This window comes from Xyrauchen texanus, chromosome 48 (assembly GCF_025860055.1).
Source record: "Xyrauchen texanus isolate HMW12.3.18 chromosome 48, RBS_HiC_50CHRs, whole genome shotgun sequence".
NCBI lineage: Eukaryota > Metazoa > Chordata > Actinopteri > Cypriniformes > Catostomidae > Xyrauchen > Xyrauchen texanus.
This window is the reverse complement of record NC_068323.1, coordinates 13,740,176-13,763,353: the sequence shown is the minus strand read 5'-3', so window position 1 is coordinate 13,763,353 and position 23,178 is coordinate 13,740,176. Positions and strand designations below refer to the sequence as shown.

At 37.5% G+C, this 23,178-nt stretch overlaps 1 protein-coding gene across 2 annotated transcripts; it reads right to left on the bottom strand.

Moving 5' to 3' along the window:
• Nucleotides 1-241: 241 nt before the first annotated feature.
• On the bottom strand, nt 242-22,121 carry LOC127639705 (basigin-like). Of its 2 annotated transcripts, XM_052121874.1 has the most exons (9): nt 21,910-22,121; nt 15,306-15,656; nt 9,998-10,166; nt 5,779-5,867; nt 4,949-5,091; nt 4,347-4,626; nt 1,950-1,971; nt 1,395-1,468; nt 242-1,302 (listed from the first exon to the last, which is right to left on the bottom strand). In XM_052121874.1, the coding sequence occupies exons 1-8, from the start codon at nt 21,989-21,991 to the stop codon at nt 1,408-1,410; spliced, it is 1,197 nt and encodes a 398-aa protein (XP_051977834.1). In that variant the 5' UTR covers nt 21,992-22,121; the 3' UTR covers nt 242-1,302; nt 1,395-1,407. The 2 variants fall into 2 exon arrangements, with proteins under 2 accessions (XP_051977834.1, XP_051977835.1); XM_052121875.1 differs by lacking the exon at nt 15,306-15,656 and having other exon boundaries at nt 21,910-22,117.
• Nucleotides 22,122-23,178: the final 1,057 nt, after the last annotated feature.

The following is a 23,178-nucleotide window of genomic DNA, read 5'->3' as shown; positions in this document are numbered from 1 at the left end:
TTAAAAGTCTGAATACTTGTCAATGTGATGTTTCAGTTTTTTCTTTGCAAATTTATTAAAGTTATAAAAAAAATAAATCAGTTTTTTGTTTCGTCATTAATGGGGTATGGAGTGTAGATTGATGTGAAATATAAATAATTTAAAGCATTTTAGCATAAGGCTGCAACAATGTCAGAAAAATGAAGGGGTCTGAACACTTCATGAATGCACTGTATATATTATATATTCAAGAGAACCAATGTTGAAATCAAACAAGTTTATTCAGATTGTGCAAGTTAGTACAGTGTATTAGATTTCCTATGGCAAAATAATGAATACACTTTTAATAAGGTTTCAACTTGGAAATGGCACACATCCAGACACTACGCATCGCAATGTATTGGGCATAACTTCTGAACTGTCTATAGTACAGTATCATTACGCAACAAAATAAGCCTTCACTATACATTGCTTTCACTGACTTATCTAAATAATATTACCATCTCATTGACCTAAATATTAGATTTTAAACATTTTGGCAACAATTTACATATTTGATTATCGGAGTAGCAAATGGCAAGCCTTTCTAACTCTTGGTCCTTACAGGTTAGTAGCAGCTTAGGAGTCAACATCAAAATCTACTCAAGCATCTTTAAAAATAAGCCTTTGAGATTACTGGAAAAAAATTGCTAACCCAACAGAAAAAAAAAAAGTGGCATTCGACCATTCTGGTACAGTGTGCTTTCAAATGCAGAAACACGAGTACTGCACACAAAAGGTGTTAAATTAAGTTGTTGCCATGATTAAAAACGGCATGTTTTTACAATCCAATAAAGTGGCAAGACATTAAGGCTTACAGAAATGAAAAATCACAGCCAAAAAGTGAACGACGGGTCCTTTGACTCCTGCCAAAGAAACCTTTTAGCCATAGTTTCAGCTACAGCGATCTGTGTAGACATGGAACATTGTCAAACTACCATGCATCTGAACAGTGAAAAGGTAGATGTTTTAGAAACAGTTGTACACTCATGAGGAACATTGAAGAAAGCCAGGACAAAACCCCAAAAAAGTTTATTCCCACATTTAGAGATCTTCATTAAACACATCTACAACTAGAATACAATCATCTACAACCCCCACCCACCCACCTACTTTTAAAAACATCTGCTGGCAGCACAATACAGATCAGAATAACAAGTAAAACTAGACCAATTAATCTCAATACATTTAAGCTCAAGCAAAAGGTTGTTTAACTCTCAGGGTGCACTATAATGTGCTACTCAGCAACTCAATGCTTATCTTCAACAGTAGTCATTAGGATACCTGACAAGAACAGAACAAGGAAATCAGATATTTTTGTTGTGAAAATGAAAAGAAAGTGACATTTGTCAAGTTTGTCTTGCCTCTTGCCTCACCTTTTCTCCAATCTCAGTTGGGGTTTCTTTGCCGGACGTTTTTGTCTTTGTGGTTCGTGGCAGCATTGCTCTTCCTGAAAAACACGATTTCACATAAGTTCCCTCTTTGATGTGCTCAAGGATTTCCTGAGCTAGAACCACAAAGAGGAGCTTTTGTCTAGATTTCAACATGGCATTGAAATTCTTTTGAAGGAGATCAAAATCAACCTCGAACATTTTTTACATTGACTAACGTTACTGTGACACAAAATGACGTGGTTGCTTCAGCGTTTACGTTTTTGTCTCACGTTTGATTTTTATGACACTATAGGTTAGGTTTTGGTTTAAGGTAGGTTCTGTTGATTTAAAACTCAATGAGCATCAACCTTAAAATCCTTATCCATTTGGGAGAACATTTAATTCTCTTTCAGCATCACACAATGGACATTTTGCCTCATAACTTTCACGATACTTACAAAGAACCACATCATATTTGTAAAAATGTTGTCACTGTCAATTTTCACAAGATCAGGCTGTCAAGAATATATGTGTAATGTAAAAGATTAGAAAACTTACAGTGGGGATACTGTGTCGTCATCTACAGGCAGCAAGAGGGCACACATGGAAAGACGAAAACAAAGTTAAACTCATTTTACAGGTTTATACACACACACACACACACACACACACCCTGTCTACTTTTACTCTTAGCTTGTCTAGTTCTGACAGCCTCAAGAGACAATGAGATAACCAAGTTACACGAAGAGCACTGTACCATTTGATTAGGGGACTGAATTTTCTTTTATGTAAATTCATAATTCAGTCCTTCTACTGGCCACTATCAACAAGTATACACTGCAATCGGCAAAAATCCACACTGATAGTTTTTACCCATTGCATCCTGTGCTGGAGCGGCTAGGAAGGGTCACCTCTAGAGGCAAAATAAAAACTGGAAGGTTGCAAAAGTGTTCAGTGTGAACAGCCCCTTACAGTTGGTGGAGGTCTTTGGTCATTGCATCTTGCTCTCTTATTAACATTTCTCAGATTAAGCAATGAGTTGTTAAATGTGCTTTGCCGGGAAAGATGTTCAACTTGGAAATGTGTGTCTTGAGACTCTCGCATTCGGTTCCAGACTGTTGTGTTCCGTCTGTTTGAACTGCCCCCTGGCCTGGGCTCAGTCTTGAGCCACTTCACAACTGAGTTCAGCCAATCCTATAGAAAATTTGTGGGCAGGACTGAAAAAGCATGTGCGAGCAAGGAGGCTTACAAACCTGACTCCGTTACACCAGTTCTGGCTGGAGGAATGGGCCAAAATTCCAGCAACTTATTGTGAGAAGCTTGTGGAAGGCTATCCCAAATGTTTGACCCAAGTTAAACAATTAAAAGGCAATGCTACAAATACTAATAAAGTGTGTATGTATACGTCTGACCCACTGGGAATGTGATGAAATAAAATCACTCTCTCTACTCTTATTATGGCATTTAAAATTCTTACAAAAAATGTTTCTCTAAGTCCTTCTGGTGGCGAAGTAACTCTCCTCAATCCAGGTGGCAGAGGACGAATCTCAGTCACTTCCGCATCTGAGATCGCCAATCTACACATCTTATCACTTTTTGAGCACGTTAATTCAGAGACGTATTCTACGTGGCATCTCCGCACAACTCACCACGCCCCCCACCCAGAGCGAGAACCACATTATAGCGACCGCGAGGAGGTTACCCATGTGACTCTACCCTCCCTAGCAAACGGTCCAATTTGGTTGCTTAGGAGTCCTGGCTGGAGCCCTGGATAAAAACTCGCAACTTCAGGGGTGGTAGTCAGCGTCTTTACTTGCTGAGCTACCCAGGCCCCCTCAGCATTTCACATTCTTAAAATACAGTAGTGATCCTAACTGACCTAAGACAGGGAATGTTTTCTATGATTAAATGTCAGGAATTGTGAAAAACTGTGTGTGGAGAGCGGGGCGGGCCGTGTGGCGACTGTGCGGTGCGAGGCCAGGTTGGACACCTGCAGCTGATTATCAAACAATTATAAAACATGAATGGTCCTAAATGTAGGCATTATTTTCTTTTTGAAAATGTTTCGTATTAGACCTTATTCACAGTAGCATCTCTTCAATGGAATGTACGGTATACAGCTGTAAAAAGCTTCAAGATCCTAATGGATTTTTCACAACTCGTGTTCTCTGGAGTTTTTTTTGTCTACTAAAGATTTTTGAAGATATTTTTTAAATGTTTTGTGCACGGATTGATCCAAAAACACTTAAAACTGTGGTACAGCCCATTTAAGAGACTGTACATCTGTCACTCACAGCCTTGTCATTCCAGTCAAAAATCAAACATGGGTATGCGGTGAATAAGGTCTATTGATTTGAGGTTAAATATGACAAGGACATTTTCTTGACTGGTTTCGTGAAATTCCACCAAAGGTTATTAAAGTTTAAAGACACTTTTCTGTTTAAGGATCAGTCCCAGTGTAAGCTGTCAAAAACCACTGCAGTAATTTAGCGCTGAAGAATATCATACAATGAGAAAATGATGCAGAGAGCATGCAAGGAAATATAACATGATCCTTCGGAAATGTCATCTTGGTTATTGTACATAATACCTTGACATTTAAAACCCATTCTATACTGCAACATGTCAGACTCAACCCTTTCACTGGCTAAGAGAGAACAAACAAGTCACTTTTCTTTTTGCATGTATTTTATCTTCTCATTTAAGACCAACTGTCATTGAAAGTTATAAGTCCACTGCAGTCTGACAAAGTTGAGCACTGACCACAACGTAAAAGCAGCAGCGAACAGAGAAATTAACAACTTAATACAAAAAAAGGCACAGCCACACACTGCTGCCAATTAAAATAAATGTACAAAATCATACTGAAATATCTTTTTAAATTTACATCCACTAAACATTTGTAAATTCTGATTGTGAAAGATCCCTATGATGTAAACGACTCCCTTCTCTTACCGTCACTGATTTCATCAGGCTTTCTCCTCTTCTCATAGACAAAAATTATGGTGACGAGAACGATGACCTCAGCGACTATGCCAAGGAAGGGCCACAGGGCAGCAAAGCGGCTGCGCACATGCAGTTGAATCTGATCGTGGGCTGATCCCAGATCATTAAGACCATGGCACTGGTAGTTGCCCATGTCGTTGTTGATATTCAGATCTTTCACGTACAGTGTGGTCTTGTTGGGGGTGTTCTTGATTTCATACTTGTCGTCAGTGCCATTGGTGATGGCGACCTGTGTGTTGACAAGGACACCCAAGTAAATGCTCACATAGTAAAAAGTAGGAAATCACTTACAAGCTTCAAGCTGATAGATTAACATATCAGTTTCACAAGTTTCTGTTTCCATTTTGAGATAATTACATAAATCTCATGATACATTGAATATGATAGGACTGCTATACATCATTTAAACTGTATTGTATTCATACTATGCCAAGTGAAGTTTGGTACGTCTTTGCAATTTTAATGTCTGCATGCATTTAAAACTAACGTCAAACCACAAGGCCAGGCACCTGTTCTTGCAACATGCACAGTCTTTTAAAACCTTTGTGTACCTTTATCCCAGTTCCATCTTCGGAAATCTTGTACCAACTCCAGTCAGTAGGCAGGGGGTATCCAAGGCTCACACATGCAAGTACAGCCTTGTCATTCTCATTACCGTGTTCAATGTGTTTGTAGGCTGCGACGTGTGGGAGAGCTAATGGGAAGGGCATTGAGCACAAAGTCAAAAATAAGGATAAATACGGTTAATAATATTATTATTATTATTATTATTATTATATTTGTGTCAGTGGGAATTTCATACACTAATACTCACTTCAGTTTGGCCTTTTTAACCAATTTGCTCATTTCATTCTACTAATTGAGACCTTTCCAACGATATATAATACTTGGCTCTCATCTTTAAGGTTTTATCAACCGAATATAATTGGTGTGATTGCAAATGGTGTGAACGAAACAGTTAAAGCAATTAAAAAGCATTATTTAAGAATTGATAGGATCAGCTATATGCATTGTAAAGCACAGATTCTAATCTGTAAACTGACACCTATTTGGTTCAGATAAAGCAAGTGGTTTTTAAATTATAATTTTTATGCATCAGTGAGTGCACTCCAGCTCTCGGTTCAATGAATCCTATCAATAATAAAATAAAAATGCATATATATATCAATAATATGTTCAATAGGAATACAAAACCAGTCATAATCTAAAGCAATATCTTGTAATAACATATCCAATATGAGAGATTTATGAACAATCTTAGTGAGTCATTTTTGACTAGGAACAAAATGTGTTAGCACAAAACAAACACAAGGGTTAATGTCTTCTTACGTGAATTTAAGTTCCAACTGTGTTGGATGCAGATAGACTCAACAGTTCTTACCTTTGACTTCAATGGTTTTATTAACCCGAGGCTCTGTTAGGAAGACGCATGAATATATTCCAGAAAAGTGGTAATCAATCTTTTCAATGCTGTTGTGGGGAGGAGAGAAAAAAACAAACAAAAAAAAACAGCAGTGAGTCCAAATCAAAATCACCCCCCAAACAGTAACCACCTACTACAGCTCTTACTATTGCTTCAATATATGTATTAGGGCTGCACGATTATGACATATCAAAATTGTGGATTGTTCCACTTGATATTGTAGTTGTGATTAATTTTGATATAATTTACATTAAAAATACTTATTTTGGGTGGATCACATGCACATGCCATATTTTCTATATACAGTGCTTCCTTTATCTTCTATTTTTGTGTATTTAATCTTCAAAAACAAGATATTAGGGCTGCCCCCGACCAAAGATTTTCCTTGTCGACTAGTAGGCCTTAATTTAAGCCATTAGTCGACTAGTCATATGTTTATGATATTAATTTAATTACTTAAATGTATATATTTTGGGGGCATCAGAAAATGGTTTGAGTTCCAGGGCTGAGAAAGAATGGTTTAAGTAACATTGCTAACACTGTTCTACATTACAGAGAAAAACTAAACCGTAATAATGAGCCTTGCATGAAGCGAGCCGCAGTCAAACATTCAAAAGTGGTAATGATTCTGAATGTGTTGGAAAAAGCAGCAAAGAGACTGTCTGAACATTTTAATTTATAGAGAGAAATGCACATTAGGGTTGTGCCGACAGACAATCTCGGGGATCGATGATGGTCAGAGTGATCACCAATAGCTGATTCCTTTGGTGATGTCAAGACGATATTTGGCTTGTTTTTCCAATGTATTAAATAATTGTTAGGCTATTATTATTAAATTAATATTACAAATAATTTGCCCGTAGAGAGACAGACATGCACTTGAAGAAACACACTTTATTATATTATTAAGAACAGATGGCAGCTGTCTATACTCATATGTTTGTTCGGAGGTGTGCAGGCTCATGGAACACGCGCATGTAAACGTTTCTCACTCTAGAATATTGTCTATGAGTGCTGTAAACGACCTCAGACATCTCAGCTCAGCTGTTTTTTAGTTCAGTTCACTTAATTTCCACAGAGCAGTTCATTGTGACCACAACTATGAAGCCTATACATCTGTGAATAAAACATAAAATACAAAAACACATTCATCATTATCATCATCATCATCATCATACTTATTTTAATTACTAGCATGTCATTTTCCACCTGCACGTTTAGACGGATACTTGCCTGATGGTAAATGGAAAGGTGTATACATTTATTTTTTATCACCAATCTTTTATTTGCTTTTTAATTTCATTTGGAGTGCAATTTGAATTTAGAAATGCATTTGATTTAAGTTTAGTTTTTTAAATAAATACATTTTATTTTCAATGCAAAATCACAAAAAAAAGAAGAATATTCACCGATCCCTCATGCCAGGGGATCTAATTTATTCACACAGATGATGTATTTTCCCAGACATTGAAATAACCGACTAGTAGAGAATGCACGGATGAAGCAGGGTTTTTGCCAGAGAAATGTTGTCCTTCACAACTGTTGTAAAGCCATCTTTCAAAACGTTGAACACATTTTAATTGCACTTATTTTTTTTCCAGTTTTATTTGAATTTTGAAATCCAAGTTTGAAATCAAGGTGTCTTGCTTTATTGCGTAGGCTTAACCCTAACCCTTCTTAACGAATATTACCCTCCTAGTACCAACCAGCGGTAATACCGGTGTTTGTCGTCAGATAAAAAAAATAAATGAGAACTGATTTCTGAATTTGATGGCTGTTTTATCAGTAAATGAAGTCTTGCCTAAAATAAATGCCTAAACAGTCAACTTCAGATTGGCCCTCTTAGCAGTATGAAAAACAAACTGTAGCTCAAATTTTGAATAAAGGATACACACATGCGAGTAATGCGCTTGTGATTGGATACAATGCTCAACCACTGCAAAAATACACGTCAAATAGAAAATGACATTGAAAATTCACACACTTAAGATCGAAGTAAGATCTGGCTGCAATAATTGACACTTTTCACAAATACTTAAATGATTGAGATTACAATTAAAGCTGCCACAATTATTTGATTAATTGTGCAGCCCTAGTACACTAGGGTTGTAATGGTGTATCGAGAAACTATTTATCACAGTTCTAAAATATGATATGCATTCTGGAGACTGGATGGATTTTGTAATTATTTTACAAGCATCCATCACACGTGATATCCTAAGCCTATGTAAGTGTTTTGTCATCAAAGTCTTCAAAAAGTGTTTCTACCATCAAACGTCGCTTTTCTTCATTTTGTATCACTAATTAATGTAGCGCTTTAGTTATGTTTTATAGTATTGAAATGTGACTGTAACCGTTGGCTTTCAAAGTATGTTTTCAGTTAGGATGCCAGTGGAGTTGTTAAGGATTTTTGGCAAATTAGTAATCCTTATGTAATGCTCTTTTCCTATCTAGGGTTAAGACAGGATAACGCATTTAGAAAATATTATTCTTCAAAAGCTTTTGTCCTGAATGATATCCTAACTGGATTTGCCATGGTTACCAAACAGAGAAGATAGGATTCTCAAGTTAGGATCTTTCTGTAATACGCCCCCTGTCCGTCTGAAGTTGGAGTTAACAGTTTGCAGAGGTTTAACCCTCTGGGTTCTAAGGATTTTTTCGTCATTACAGCAGAAACAAAAATACTCACATTAAAAATACATTTTGGGGGATACTGATAAGTGTAAGACATCATTAGAGACTATAAAGTGTCTACTTTTATTTGTGTACACTCACAATAACAACAAATCCTTGTGCTTTTGGTACAGTAGTGCTATATTAATCTACTATAAAATAATGCTTTATATGAATGATAATGCTTGAAATGTCAGATGTCTGATTTTATTTAATCAGTACAGTACAGTAGGGTTTAAACTAGGAACACTTAACTGAATAAGCATGCACTTCCATGAAATATGCATTTTTGTAAAATAATATTTAGATGTAATCAGAGACAATAATATTTTAGAACAATACAGCTTTAATTTAAATATATTCAGTGAAAGTGTGTAAGAGAGACAATCTAACATTCCATATTTGCTGCAAAGCAAATTATTAGCAATTTTTCTCATTTGGTGTCACTTTTGCCCTGTTCTAGGATGGCTTTTAATCCCAGTACATCTCTAATGGATCATAATCGCACTTTTAATAACAGTGCTAAATTATAAATGTTTTGCATATGTCTTGTAAAGTAATACATATTTAAATCTTAACTTGTCTTGATTCAGGCTTAGTTTAAAGAATTATAAACTAAACCGTGAGCTCAGTATCGTGAACCGAACCGTAATAGTGAACCATTACACACCTAATGTATACAGAGTACAGTACGCAAATATTCTATATGCATCGAATACCCAGATGACCTGCTATGTTTGCCAAGGCAATATAAAACAGTGCGCATTGGTCGCCATCACCAATGCACTTCACTTGACCTTCCATTTCCAGTGTGACGAATGAACCAGAATAATGATTTTTAGAAACGCTTTCTTTACTTAGTTGATAAGCAAAATAGCTGTTTTTAGCTGATAATAATTGGACATCACTAGAATAATTAAACTTACAATGAAAGTTTGACAATGTAGCACAATACCATTTTAAAGACTTATTATGGAATGAAGCCTACTCTGACTTAATATTTTAAAATAAATGGTGTGTGCAGTATTTAGCAAGTACTGAGCTAAAATTCCAATCTGAACAAGAAATGTGAACAAAAAATCTTCCTGCATTCTTTCATGGGCCAACAGATGCCTTCAATATAAAAGCATAATCATACCTATAAAGGTGGAAGGGAGGTAAATAAAGCAAAACAAACAGGTATCTGTAAATTAAACTGCTTTTCCAGTATGCTGCTAAAGCTTCCACGTGGATATTTTTTTCCGCCCCAGCAGCTCTGCCTCTGCTCTAATGGGAATTAAGGTCAGTGAGTGTGGAGCGTCAGAGGATTTTATTTGTGCTAATGCTTCTGACAGAGCCACGTGTCAACTCCATCTCAATAACTATGACTTAACAAAGAGTCCGCACAATACTTAATGGATGCTTAAATTCTAAATCTGGGAAGCTGATTATTAAAAGAAATTACATTGAGCACTACATTTAGCTCGTTTTTAGTCACATATTTATTTAAGATTAAGGAACATACGTGTACTCCGTGTAAAGGCCTGAACTGGATGATTTGGAGTTGTCAATGATCTTGCCATTCCTGGTCCAATAGTGGCCTTTAACTGGAGAAGTGGGGTTGGTAAGGTTGCAGCTGAGAGTTGCAGAGGTCATGTTGTTCACCACAGTTGGAACAGTCAAAATGTTGGCATCTGCACATGCATAAATTTAGCAAGTTACAACAAATACACAAACCACAGATAAGCTTTTAGGCTATAATATTATATCTTTTCAGGTTCCCACATCTTTTGACCAATGAATTTCCATAACTTCCATTTGTGTGTGTAAAAATCATTAAAATAATTGTATGTAGCTGAGCATAAACTCATATTCACAATAGAAATTACCATAACTGTTAAGTAGTGACAGATCGATCTATTGGCCAAGCAGATTAATCGAGCCGTATTTGGCTATTTTATGATATCGCCATTGGCTGATAAGTGTTAACTTGGCCAATTAAAAAAATGATAAAGGGATAGTTCACCCAAAAATGAAAATTCTCTCATTTACTCACCCTCATGTCATTCCAGATATGCATGATTCTTTCATCTGCATCTCTTAAGATTAAGATTTTTAGAATGATTTCTCAGCTCGTTTGGTCCATACAATACAAGTGAATGGGTGCCAAAATTTTGAAGCTCAATAAAATCACACAAGTTAGCATAAAAGATTCCATAAGACTCCAGTGGTTAAATTCATGTCTTCAGAAGTGATTTGATAGGTGTGGGTGAGAAACAGATCACTTTCACATTCTTCATGCTAACCACCCCCTACTGTGCTGGGAGAAGAATTAAGCAAAACATAGATCCGTTTCTCACCCACAACTATAATTTGAAGATATGGATTAAACACTGGAGTCGTATGGATTCCTTTTTACAAAGTCTTTGTGCTTTTGGAGCATCACAATTTTGGCATCTATTCACTTGCATTGTATGGACCTACATAGCAGAAATATATAAAAAAAAATTATCATTTGTGTTCTACAGAAGAAAGTTATACACATCTGCAATGGCATGAGGGTGTGCGTAAATGATGAGACATTTCATTTTTGGGTGGACTATCCCTTAAACTTTCCCTTGAGTCCAAAATCTACCAATAGATGTGTCAATGTAGATAAAACAATTTCTCTTTTCAAGTTTCTTTCCTCACAAGTTAATGCAAATTTGAATAAATATTGTATATGTCTCCATTTCACATCGTGTACATCTGATTTACGGTTGTTAAACTGTATGGCATTTATATTGGTATTAGTCATTGAAAAATCCACATTGGTCAACCACTACTTTCAAGACTTCCCTCCCAAAAAAAATGTATAAAACTGCTCACCAACCTAACATGTAATTCATACAAAGTGTCATTGAAACTCAAGTATCCTTTAAAATGAATCACCAACCTCAAGATGAAGTGCAGTGGTACTCTGAAATTAGTATTTGCAAAAAAGACAGGACAGAATAGACTGGAACAATGCTGTCCAGACATGTACCACAATGTGCACAAAAATGCACATTGCGCTAGAAAAGGGAGAAGTGAAGGTAGATTTGGGCTGTGAGCTACAGGTTAACATTTAAGGAATAGTTCACCCAAAAATTTTAATTTTCTGAATTTACTCACCCTCATGCAGTCCAAGATGTATATGACCCTCTTCATCAGAACAGGATTTAAGATTTTTAGGAAAGTATCCCAGGATTTTAGCTTTATCCAATGCAAGTCAATGGACACCACTTTTTGAGTCCAAAAGGCACACTTAGTCAGCATCAAGGTAATCCACAAGACTCCAGCCAATCAAGTAATGTCTTCTGAAGTGAATCGATACGTTTGTGTGAAAAACAAATTGCGCCAGCTCTTTGTAGCCGTTTAAAATGACCCAACTCTTGTGTGAAATACGTTACACTCTGGTAAACAGAGCGGAAGTTCTGAATTCTCGCGTGAGTGTGCCAACAAGTTGACGTCACGTGACAGCGACATTGAGTGTTTACAGGAAGTGATTTTTTTAAAAGTTACACGTTTTAATTAACGATTAGTTTAACACAAACGTATCGATTCACTTCAGAAGACATTAATTGACCGGCTGGAGTCATGTGGATTACTTTGATGCTGAGTAAGTGTGCTTTTGGACCATCAAAAATTGGTATCCATTCACTTGCAATGGATGAAGCTTAAAAATCTGGGATACTTTCCTAAAAATCTTAAATCCTGTTCTGATGAAGAAGGTCATATACATCTTGGATGGCCTGATGGTAAGTAAATGATCAGCTCCTTTAAGGAGTGAGCAGTTTGTAATGAACATAGACAAGTCAGGATAGAGGGGAAATAAACTCATTAAATAAAAAGCTGTAGTTTATAGGAAGAATTGTAGGTTTTCTGCGGTTGTGTGCAATTAAAGAATTGCTGAGTGTACTACTCTTTAGACCATGGGTCGGCAACCTTTTTGACATGGAGTGCCATTTTTTTTTCTTTCTGGTCAATGGCTTTGCTGACAATTTTCACAGAGTATCATGTGAACATAATTTACATTCATGTAATGCTTTAATGAAAGAAAAACTGTCCCTTTGTTCAAAATGAGTTAACATAGCTAATGTTTTTTGCTTATTTGATTACTGATCACAAAACTGTGTGGAATCTTAAATATTTCTTATATTTTATACATTTCACTAAATCAGACAGAGGGATAAATCACAAGCTCCAGCTAGAGAGGAGCAGGCTATTTTATTTATATGACTTTTTCGCACCTGCATTCAAATCTACATCTTGATGTAATCCTTCCTCATGATCAAGCAGCGTTTTCATAAGCTGAATGGGAGACTAAACACTATTAAAGTGTGATGACACACGCTGCACGTGCATGCAATTCACACGTCACAAACCGATCAACTATTTAGGCCTTTTCTGTGGATCGCACCCACAAAATCCTAAAACTTTATTTCCAGGTTTAATTTATATTTTATTAGACTCCACGATGCTTTTATGTTTCTCTTTTCATCTTTTAATGTAATTTTTAATGTGATGTAATAAGAAAAACACCACACGTGTTGTTCTGAAAGCAAAAATAAACAAATGTTACACGGAATGTAGGTAGGCTGTCATCCACATATTCTAACCGAATCAAAGCGAGCGCCTTTACTCACGCGATTAACCAAAAGTGCTGCTGGCTCGCAATTCGCGAATGGCTTCCACATGCTGCACGAGTCTGTTGGGTCTACTGCAGTCTTGTCACATTTTTCATTTAGCCTCCCATTCAGCTCATGAAAACACACTACGTGATCATAAGGAAGGATTACATCAAGATGTAGATTGGAATGCATGGACGGAATTTATATAAAATAAATCTACTCTCGCCATTGCTGGCATGCCACTGATTAACCCTCCGCGAGCCATAGGTTGCCAACCCCTGCTTTAGACATTGGGTGCCAAATGGTTAAGCCACATATCTAAAGAGCTTTTGGATGTTCCAGTACATGCTAAACATTTACTGAAGGAAAGCCAAGTTAATGAGACATAATCTGAGCCCTTTTCAGAAATACATGCCAATTAGTACGTCATACACCTGACCAGCAGTAACATAAAACGATCAATGCCATTTCTTTTAAAAGGTTCCCCTTATGGCCCTATTGTGATGGTAATCATAAGGAATTTAACAATTCTGGTTCCTATTCTGAAATCTCCTAAAAATTACAGTTCCAGTAACAATTTGTTATTCTTTTAGTACTTTAAGGATAATTTGAAAATAGGAAATACATTTCTTATTGTATGTACTGTCCTCTGCAGTCTGTTGCCAAACCATGAGATTTCAGATTTTTACAAAGCAAATTTAAAAAAAAAAAAAAAAAAACATTTTCAATTACATTTTTGTAAAAGGTGGATTTGCAGACTGAGAGACATAAATTAGCCAATACATGATTCTAACTATATTTTAATTAATCTAAACAAACAAGAAATATGATGGCACATTTCGTTTATTCTTTTATAAAATGGCACTCATTACAACCAAATAATCAGACCTGTGAAGACTCAAAGGTCTGAAGTAATATTATATAACTGTCTCAGGAACTGTTAATGTTTAGTTTATGTAATCTGATGTTATACTTCAGGCTTGTGAGACTTCAACAGTTCTCATTTCAGTTAGAAATTCATAACTTGCGCTTGATACTTCTATACTGGAATTGCTGTGTTTTGAGCTATAGATTCAAAAGAACAGTCTCATTAGAATCATTCTTTATGGATTCGGACTATACTGGAAGCTCTGCATAATAGATTCAAAAGAGTGAATGAGAGTAATTTGTTTGGGAATTAAAATGCACTGACCACATGAGTCAGTAGAAGGCAGTGCTGCTGCTGAAATGTACTGCTGGGAACAGAGTATTTTTGCACTGTTTTCCATCCTTGTCAACGGAAAATTGCATGTAGGTGAACCATGAATGGAACCGAAAATCGTGAAGCTCATATGATTCTGGAATTTTTTTTAAAGAATGGAATTAGTTCTGAACAACAACTGGTTCTCTGTACCCAACCCTACGCAAGTTTATGCTCATAAAAAGGCATTGGATTACTTTAAAGGAACAGCCAGTGCTAGAGTAGAGATTACGTGGAAGCAATGATTCTGTGTTGTGTTAAGCCAGGTTCACAATGTACGAATAAGGCAGTGCTTTTGCCATCTGAGGCCACATCCAAACTAATTCATTTCAGTTTTCAAATGTCATCGTTTTATAGTATGTGGTAATGGAGAGCTTTTTTGTGAATGTAACAAAATCAATGCAAATACTAAGTGTGGACGTCACCTGAAACAAATTTCAGGGATTCTAAAAGATTTCTTGTCAAAGCACAAAATCGTCAGTCTTTGATCGATTAGTGTGAAATGTTCACTAATCTCGGATTAATTACTTTTGCAATGAATCTTTGTCTCTGACGAAGTTCTGCAAGTGTCAGAATTTTGGCATCATAGTTGAGCAGTATGACTAGATCTACGTCGAACAAATACCTAGCAAGCACTGCCAATCAGGACAATTGGGACCAAAGTGTTGACAATGTGTTTTGTACGGTCTGACTGGTCACATAGTGTACCATGGATTTTAACAAAGATCTCACTAGGATCATATTGCATGGTCTGACAAGCAACAATCGTTAAGAGTTTTGAAAATCGTACAGTGTGCACCTGGCTTTAGCAGCTGGTCCTGGTTTCTAGTTAAAGGACAAAACAAGGCAAAGGGCAAGGCCAGGGAGAGTCTGAATCTATGGGAGTGTCTTCCGCTACACTAGGGGAGACGTGGGGTTTCCGTCTCCACAATGTAACTCACGTTCAAACACTATAACATTCGCTTGCGAGCGAATCCACTTGACTTTGGGTGGGGTCCTGAGGTCGTTGCGGTCAGGGTCATTGGATGCGCGGCACTCGTAAACACCCGTGTCGTTGAGCGTTAGGTTGTTGAGGATGAGTATGCTTGCGGCGTGGTGGATATAGGTGGCATTGATGTGCACACGTTCCTCTCGTGCGCCGTCAAAGAGCTGAGTAACAAACTCATCTGGTTCCTCGCCCTCTATGAACCACCACTGAACTTCAGGGATGGGATTGCCAATGACTTCACAATGAAGCTCTGCGCCGTCTTCGATCAGTTTCATCTGCGACAAGGGTGATTTTATGAAGCCCGCTGGACATTTGGATTTGTCAGATGAATGGGACCAGTGATTAAAATGGATTTGGTTTCAAAGTAAACGATTCATTGAGATGATATGAATAATGATTAGAAGCATACAGGCAGACAAAGAGAAAAAGAAGAAACAAAAGAGGAGAAAAGAAAGAATGTTACAATGGAAGACATAAAACAGGCATAAATAAGAAACAGATGGATTTTGAGTAAGTCCAAATCCTAGCTCACATGAGTGGTTTTTGGCACTTTATGATACCAAAATCAAAATGTTGAAGCTTTTAAAAAACAATGAGTTAAAGCATGCTTTCAAATCATTAAAGCTTATTATATCAAGAAATGAAATTTGATAAAGTATGAAATTCATAATTTGGAATAAATAGATGAAAAGCAATGTTGATGACCAATGAGGCAAAGGAATTGTTATTGATGAATGTAAAAATTCTAATTCTCAGTAAAATATGATGAATATATACAAATAAAAAACTCAGTACATTTACCTGTAAAGTTAAAATTATTCTAAAGCTGGGTAATTTTGAGTAGTTGAGCTAGTCTTTCTCATTCTGACAAAATATAACTGACAATGCAAAAAATTTATATTTGAAGGAAGGACGAAAAATATGGCAGGTTAAATACACATTGGGCATCACCTGTCTTTTAGAACATGCGCCGAGGCAAATTGTGATCCAATTAATATTTACATTCACTGCAATTATCTGAGTATTTTTGTCTTGTTTTCCAGTAACAATATCGGTTCATTATTACACATATTATCAGACATTCACTTGAAAATCAAAATGACAAGGCATTCGGTCATGTTTTCAGAGAAATATTAACAAAATGGGAAAAGCTCATAACAAGAACAATATTTTGCCAATAGGGTAAAAAAAAAAAAAGGAAAAGTTTCAAGGGTCAGGGTATTTTTTTTTTTTATTGCTTTGAAGCATAAACCATGCCAAATTTTGTTAGATTTCTCTGAAAACTAGATTGAAGGATGTTTAGATATTTTTACTGAAAAATAAGACAAAATTACTCAGTCCAGCACACTGCAAATAAAATTATATATATATATATATATATTTTATATACACATACAGTATCTCACAAAAATGAGTACGCCACTCACATTTTTGATTATATCTTTTCATGTGACAACACTGAAGAAATGACACTTTGCTACAATGTAAATTAGTGAGTGTACAGCTTGTATAACAGTGTAAATTTGCTGTCCCCTCAAAATAACTCAACACAGCCATTAATGTCTAAACCGCTGGCAACAAAAGTGAGTACACCCCTAAGTGAACATGTCCAAATTGGGCCCAATTAGCCATTTTCCCTCCCCGGTTTCATGTGACTCGTTAGTGTTACAAGGTCTCAGGTGTGAGTGGGGAGCAGGTGTGTTAAATTTGGTGTCATCGCTCTCACACTCCCTCATACTGCTGAAGACAAGCAGACTAAGGGCATGGATTACTTGGTCCGATGAGACCAAGATAAACTTATTTGGTTCAGATGGTGTCAAGCGTGTGGGGTGGCAACCAGGTGAGGAGTACAAAGACAGGTGTGTCTTGCCTACAGTCAAGCATGGTGGTGGGAGTGTCATGTTCTGGGGCTGCATGAGTGCTGCCGGCACTGGGGAACTACAGTTCATTGAAGGAACCATGAATGCCAACATGTACTGTGACATACTGAATCAGCATGATCCCCTCCTTTCGGAGACTGGGCCGCAGGGCAGTATTCCAGCATGATAACGACCCCAAACACACCTCCAAGACGACCACTGCCTTGCTAAAGAAGCTGAGGGTGAAGGTGATGGACTAGCCGAGCATGACTCCAGACCTAAACCCTATTGAGCATTCGTGGGGCATCCTCAAACGGAAGGTGGAGGAACATCCACCAGCTTCGTGATGTCATCATGGAAGAGGATTCCAGTGGCAACCTGTGAAGCTTTGGTGAGCTCCATGCCCAAGAGGGTTAAAGCCACACAAATGGTGGCTACACAAATATTGACACTTTGGGCCCAATTTGGACATTTTCACTTAGGGTTGTACTCACTTTTGTTGCCAGCGGTTTAGACATTAATGGCTGTGTGTTGAGTTATTTTGAGGGGACAGCAAATTTACACTGTTATACAAGCTGTACACCCACTAATTTACATTGTAGCAATGTGTCATTTCTTCAGTGTTGTCACATGAAAAGATATAATCAAATATTTACAAAAATGTGCGGGGTGTACTCACTTTTGTGAGATACTGTACATATTTTTACTAAGACAAGCTACAATCACATTAGGTTTGTTAAATCATATGATTTAAGTCAGATTATAGCATTTACATGACATTTTAAAAATAAGAATTCTTGTTTCAATCTGACTGAAAACTTTTAAATGCATATAAACATTTTCCTTGTGAGCATGTAACTCCGAGAATAACATTCAAAGGTTGTTCTGTGCTAATCCCCATGGAGAACTTTCAATGGAATTCTTCTGATCACCTCAGAACAATACACACGGCGGACAACATGAAGTACGTGCATTGCTTCTTGAATAACAACACTCCACATCAATGACAAGAACTGTTTGAGATCTGCTTCAGATCTCCAGTTTCTTCCTGTAGTGTAGCACATGTATGTTTTCAGAGCATTTTGTTTTGAAACAAGAGTAAGGCATTCAATCCCATTTATCCCCACTGTTGAGAAAATGTTTTTGCATGTTAGCTAGGGAGGAGTAAAATAAAAAGGGTGGATGTCAACAAAGCAACGAGACTCCACACATACCTTGAGCCTGAAATAACATAATCTGCCCTCTGAAAGGGAAAAGGCCTCATCCAAGAGAATATCATGAAAGGTCACCTCTACAATTTTCACTTAAAGGCACTCCTCTAATCTAAAAGACATACTAACTCTTCTGACAGGAATATTAGCATGTACTTCAGTGCTTGGATTTATTGTGTTATAATTTAGATTTTAATTAAATAATATGGCATTTCAGCTAAATATCCAAAGCTTAAATTCTAAATAGCAAAATTGAATTCTCCAGAGAGAATTATCTTCTTCTTCATTTTCCAGAGTGCAAAATGACTGCCAAATCAAAACACCTTCACAAACAAAACACATTTTGATGGCTATTAACCTGGTAAAAAAAAACATCTGCCTGTTCGCTCATAATGAAGTTGAGCTGGGGGAGCTGTCAGCTCAGGTTTTGCCACAGCATATGTGCCACAGTGTTCAGGAACTCAATAATTAAACCTGTTGCTCTTTCAAAGTACAAACCTGTTCTGGTGACAGGTCATAGCGAGCACAAAAAGGAATCAGTAATTTCTTGAGCAGTTTTGAGGAAGAGTCGAAGCTTATGTGTAGAAATCCACCACCTACAGCTTTAGAACTCTATTTCTAACTGCGAATGAGAAGCTGATTAGGTTCGGATTTACAGACATTACCAGACAATCATTTAGCTGCTGCTCGGAGACGAATAATGTTATGATGTGGGGCAGTGGTGGCTCAGTGGTTGAGGCTCAGGGTTACTGACCAGAAGGTTGGGGGTTCAAGCCCCAGCACCACCAAGATGCCACTGTTGGGCCCTTGAGCAAGGCACTTAACTCCAGGTTGCTCCAGGGGGACTGTCCCTGTAATAAGTGCACTGTAAGTCGCTTTGGATAAAAGCGTCTGCCAAATGCATAAATATAAATGTAAATGTAAATGATGTTGCCAGGCCCTAAAACAATCTCACATTATCCTGCTGCTCTCCATTTTCATTTATCATGCAAAGCACCATTAATTTACCTCAGGGGTTGGAATGACTTATTTAAATATTAGAACAACACATTGGAGTATATAATATTTGTGTTACCAAGTGCAGGGTACACTTCTATAATGAAAATAACTTACTACCATAAGAGTAATGGTGGTTATGGCCTACTAGGGCTGGACGATAAAACAATATCGATATATATCAAGATAAAGAAAATCCATGATAAGCTTTTGAGGAATTTCCGATATTTACTGTGTGTCAAGCAGTTCGGCTTTCTCAGGCTCCACTGGGGCAGACGAAATCTGCTCAAAGGCGCTCACAGTGCTAGGAGAGAGCTTGCTCCGCACTGCTGCCAATCCTACGATCCATCTTGCGAGCATGATGCTCGGCTTTCAAAGGAATTAATTGAAAACACTCTCAGCTTCGATTACAACGCGCCAGTGGTAACGTAGGGTCAGATTCGATGAACTTGCTAATGCTAGATGCCTTGCTAACAATTAGGTTACGTCGGACACCGGATTGATTCCATCCGCACCGCAAGACTTGATGAGAGGTCGCAACCGTTGTCATGGTCTCTAGTGAAGAGCGCAACAAAACAACAGTGATGTGGACAACAGCTCTGATCTTTCTGCGCTGTAATCTTGCAAATTGTTCTCTAGCAACAAACATGCATAATTTCTACCCTGTCCCGCTCTGCACGCATTGCCTCTTTTCCCTGCATGTGTGTAGACATTAAGTGCAGCATGAGTTAACATGGTTTCAAAAGCACCTTTTAGACCATAACGTTTTCCCCTTTTAAATGTATCTTTATTAATCAGCATGTTACGAGCCTTTAATAATAAACAAATCAATTTCTTTAATAAATTTGTGAGAATAAATTATGGAATGGATAAGGAAAGACTAAAATTACTAGTTGGAAGACTAGTCTCTCACTTGAATGAAAATATACAAATGTTTTTTTACATAAAATAGAAAATAAAAAAAAAAAACCTTTTCTACATTTTCTCTCGGGACACCCCTGAACCCACATTCAGCATCATTCCACAGTCACAAGGGCTTCTATGCCTCATACTTGGGTATTTGAATCTAAAGAAATGTAAAAAATTATTTCATTTTAATGTAAAAATAGTCCAACAAATACTGGACTGCTGTCACTATGCTTCAGAACAAACAGATTATCTTTTAACGTTCATTTTCAATTGATAAACTGTAAAAGACGGTAAAATTTGTAAAAGATCCCGCAGACCCACTGCTTTGGCCGTCTCTGGACCCCCTGTGCATTTTTGTAGAGACTATTTTGACTGTTTAGAATTTATTTTTTTCTTCTCTTCTTCCATCAACTTTGAAAAAAAAGTGCAATGTGTATTGTGATAAATATCGAACAATATGAAAAAGATTATTGTGATAAAAATGTTGGCTATATCGCCCAGCCCTAGTGCCTACAGGTTCAGAGGGTTTGTGGAGATTTCTGAGCGTGGGCCATTTACAGTGATGGAACATTATAATGAGCTTAGGCTAAGCTTTTTATGGACCAAGGATAGACTAAAAGATGAAAATTGTTTAGGCCAGATGATTGGACAAAATACTGATGCTTTACCTTGTCAACTTCCATTATATGATTACATACCCTAAATTCGAGAATGTAACTACAGGCTCACCTAGTTGTCCCATTGCTTTCTCAACTAACGTTTCATAAGACCTGCAAACAATGACAGAATGCTGACTGCAGGCCTCCAAATCTAGTCTGCACCGGTTTTAATGGTGCCTGCTGCTTACTGTGTTTAAACATAATTTACTGGAGTAACTGACCTGCCAGGGAACAGAACAGACATTAATATTAAACAGCAACGTCTGGCTGAGACCTGCTGGTTGTTGAGCCCCATTGAGAGATCACATGAAACTCGGCAATAATTAGCCAAAATGTCAACCAAGAAGCATGAAAGAACAATTGGAGAGAAGATACTGTCCAATTTGGAAAATGTGTAACTTAAAAGCTTACAACACCCTTTGGGTAAGGATTAGCGGTTATTTTCATTAAAGCAAAATAAGGCAGATAATCAGCAAATGGTTGTTTAAGTACAGTACTTTACCTATAATACGTTCATGGTCTATGCTGTTGCTAACATCTCACTGGTCAATTTTCTCAAGATTACCTCCATTTACAAATTTTTCTCAAATCTTTCCAGTCGTTCATATTTTTACAGTTTTTTTGTGAGAAATGATGCATGCCTTCTGATATGCAACGAGAGGAGAGAACGTGTATTTTAAAAACACATCAGCTTTTGCTATAGCTTGATGAGCGCGCGCCCACAAAACGACGACGGTTTGAACGGTTAAACGTTTGAAAACATTTAAATCAACCAGTAACTACGTATTTTGCTTTATTGTTGGCTACAAACGTAAAAAAAAAAAATAAAAAAAAAATACTGCCAGTTTGTTGTCTCGGACAGTGTTTTTCTCAGCAGTCCGGTTAGTGGAAAAAATGGTCAACAGAAAAACGCGACGCCTTACCTGTCAGAGCCTCGGCTTGAAAAAAACACACCAAAAATGCAAACGTTCCGACGAACAGCCACATGTTCCCCCTTCTTTTCATGGTGACGTATTAAAATATGTGTAGCCGTTAAAAATTAGGCCTGTTTGTAAATATAGAGACAGCACGGAGCAGAATCCTCGATGAAGACTCGTCGTTCTCTACTTGTTCCGAAACTACTCGAGAACGCGCACGTATACAGGGGAAAGCTCTTACGTCATCACGTCCGGTCCTGAGCGGCATCACTGCCATCGCTGCATGTGCCTTTACATTTCAACATACCGATTTGTGATTTTTGTTTTTTGTATTTTTATTTTTTTGTTAGCCCTATGCTCCCCTGTTATTGTCTGCCTTTGTGAATTATATGTTTTCCATACTGTTTATCAATGAATGCATCAAAAAAATAAATAAAAACACTTTCTTTTGAGTGTCTTTGCAGAATGTGCATGTCTTACTTTAAGGGCAAAAGGTGATTTGGAAAACAGTGTGGACATTAATTCTGTATCAATTCAATTTATTTGTACAGTGCATTTAATAATACTGTGGGAATGGGGTGTGTGTCTGTCTGTGGGAGAGGGAGAGCCGTGAGGCTCCTCACCAGGGTTTTCATTATCTCTAACACCTGATTCTTGTTATAGTGATGATAGAAGGGAGACCTGAAAAAGCGCACGCATGCATCATAGCGGGAGAGAGAGTGACAGCAGAGAGTGTTGCCTGCATGTGCCCATCATATTATAGAGAGAAACGCTGAGAGTATTGTTTGGCCACTAAGAGCCCTTTATCTTCAAGTTTTGTCTAACCCTGAATGAGTAAATAAAATACTCACATTGATAGTTTGCTGCCTCCTTACTTTTCCATTGCCCAGAAACCACAAACCTGTCACAGTGGTGTTGAAACTCAGGAAATATCAGAGGATTAAAGGAGTGGAGTCTTTACCACTGGACAAAATAATCAAGTGCCTTGCCAGCATCCAGCAGAACCAAACACCGTTTCCAACTCCTGCTCCAGGCCCAATCAGAGGACCGTCAGGCGTTCCTGAGCCTGACTGACAGATATGGGGCTGCTTTCTTGAAACCTGCATCACTCTTTACCCTCATTAAAATTGGGCCAAACAATGATCCCGAGGCCTACCTCAATCCATTTGAGAAGACCACCGAGGTGTTACCTTTGCTCTCCGGGAAGCGCAGCCTAACAACTTCCTGCCACCAGCCTCCTCGACTACAGAGATAATAAGAAGGCCATCGTGCAAC

Bases quoted from the DNA above. Each gene is read 5' to 3' on its own strand.
- LOC127639705 (XM_052121874.1), bottom strand. From the start codon at position 21,991: ATGAAAAGAAGGGGGAACATGTGGCTGTTCGTCGGAACGTTTGCATTT. The intron at 5,868-9,997 runs GTATGTTCCTTA...TCCCCACAACAG, and splicing joins GGCCTTTACACGGAGTACAC to CATTGAAAAGATTGATTACC. The intron at 1,972-4,346 runs GTAAGAGAAGGG...TGCTGCCTGTAG, and splicing joins GCCTGATGAAATCAGTGACG to ATGACGACACAGTATCCCCA.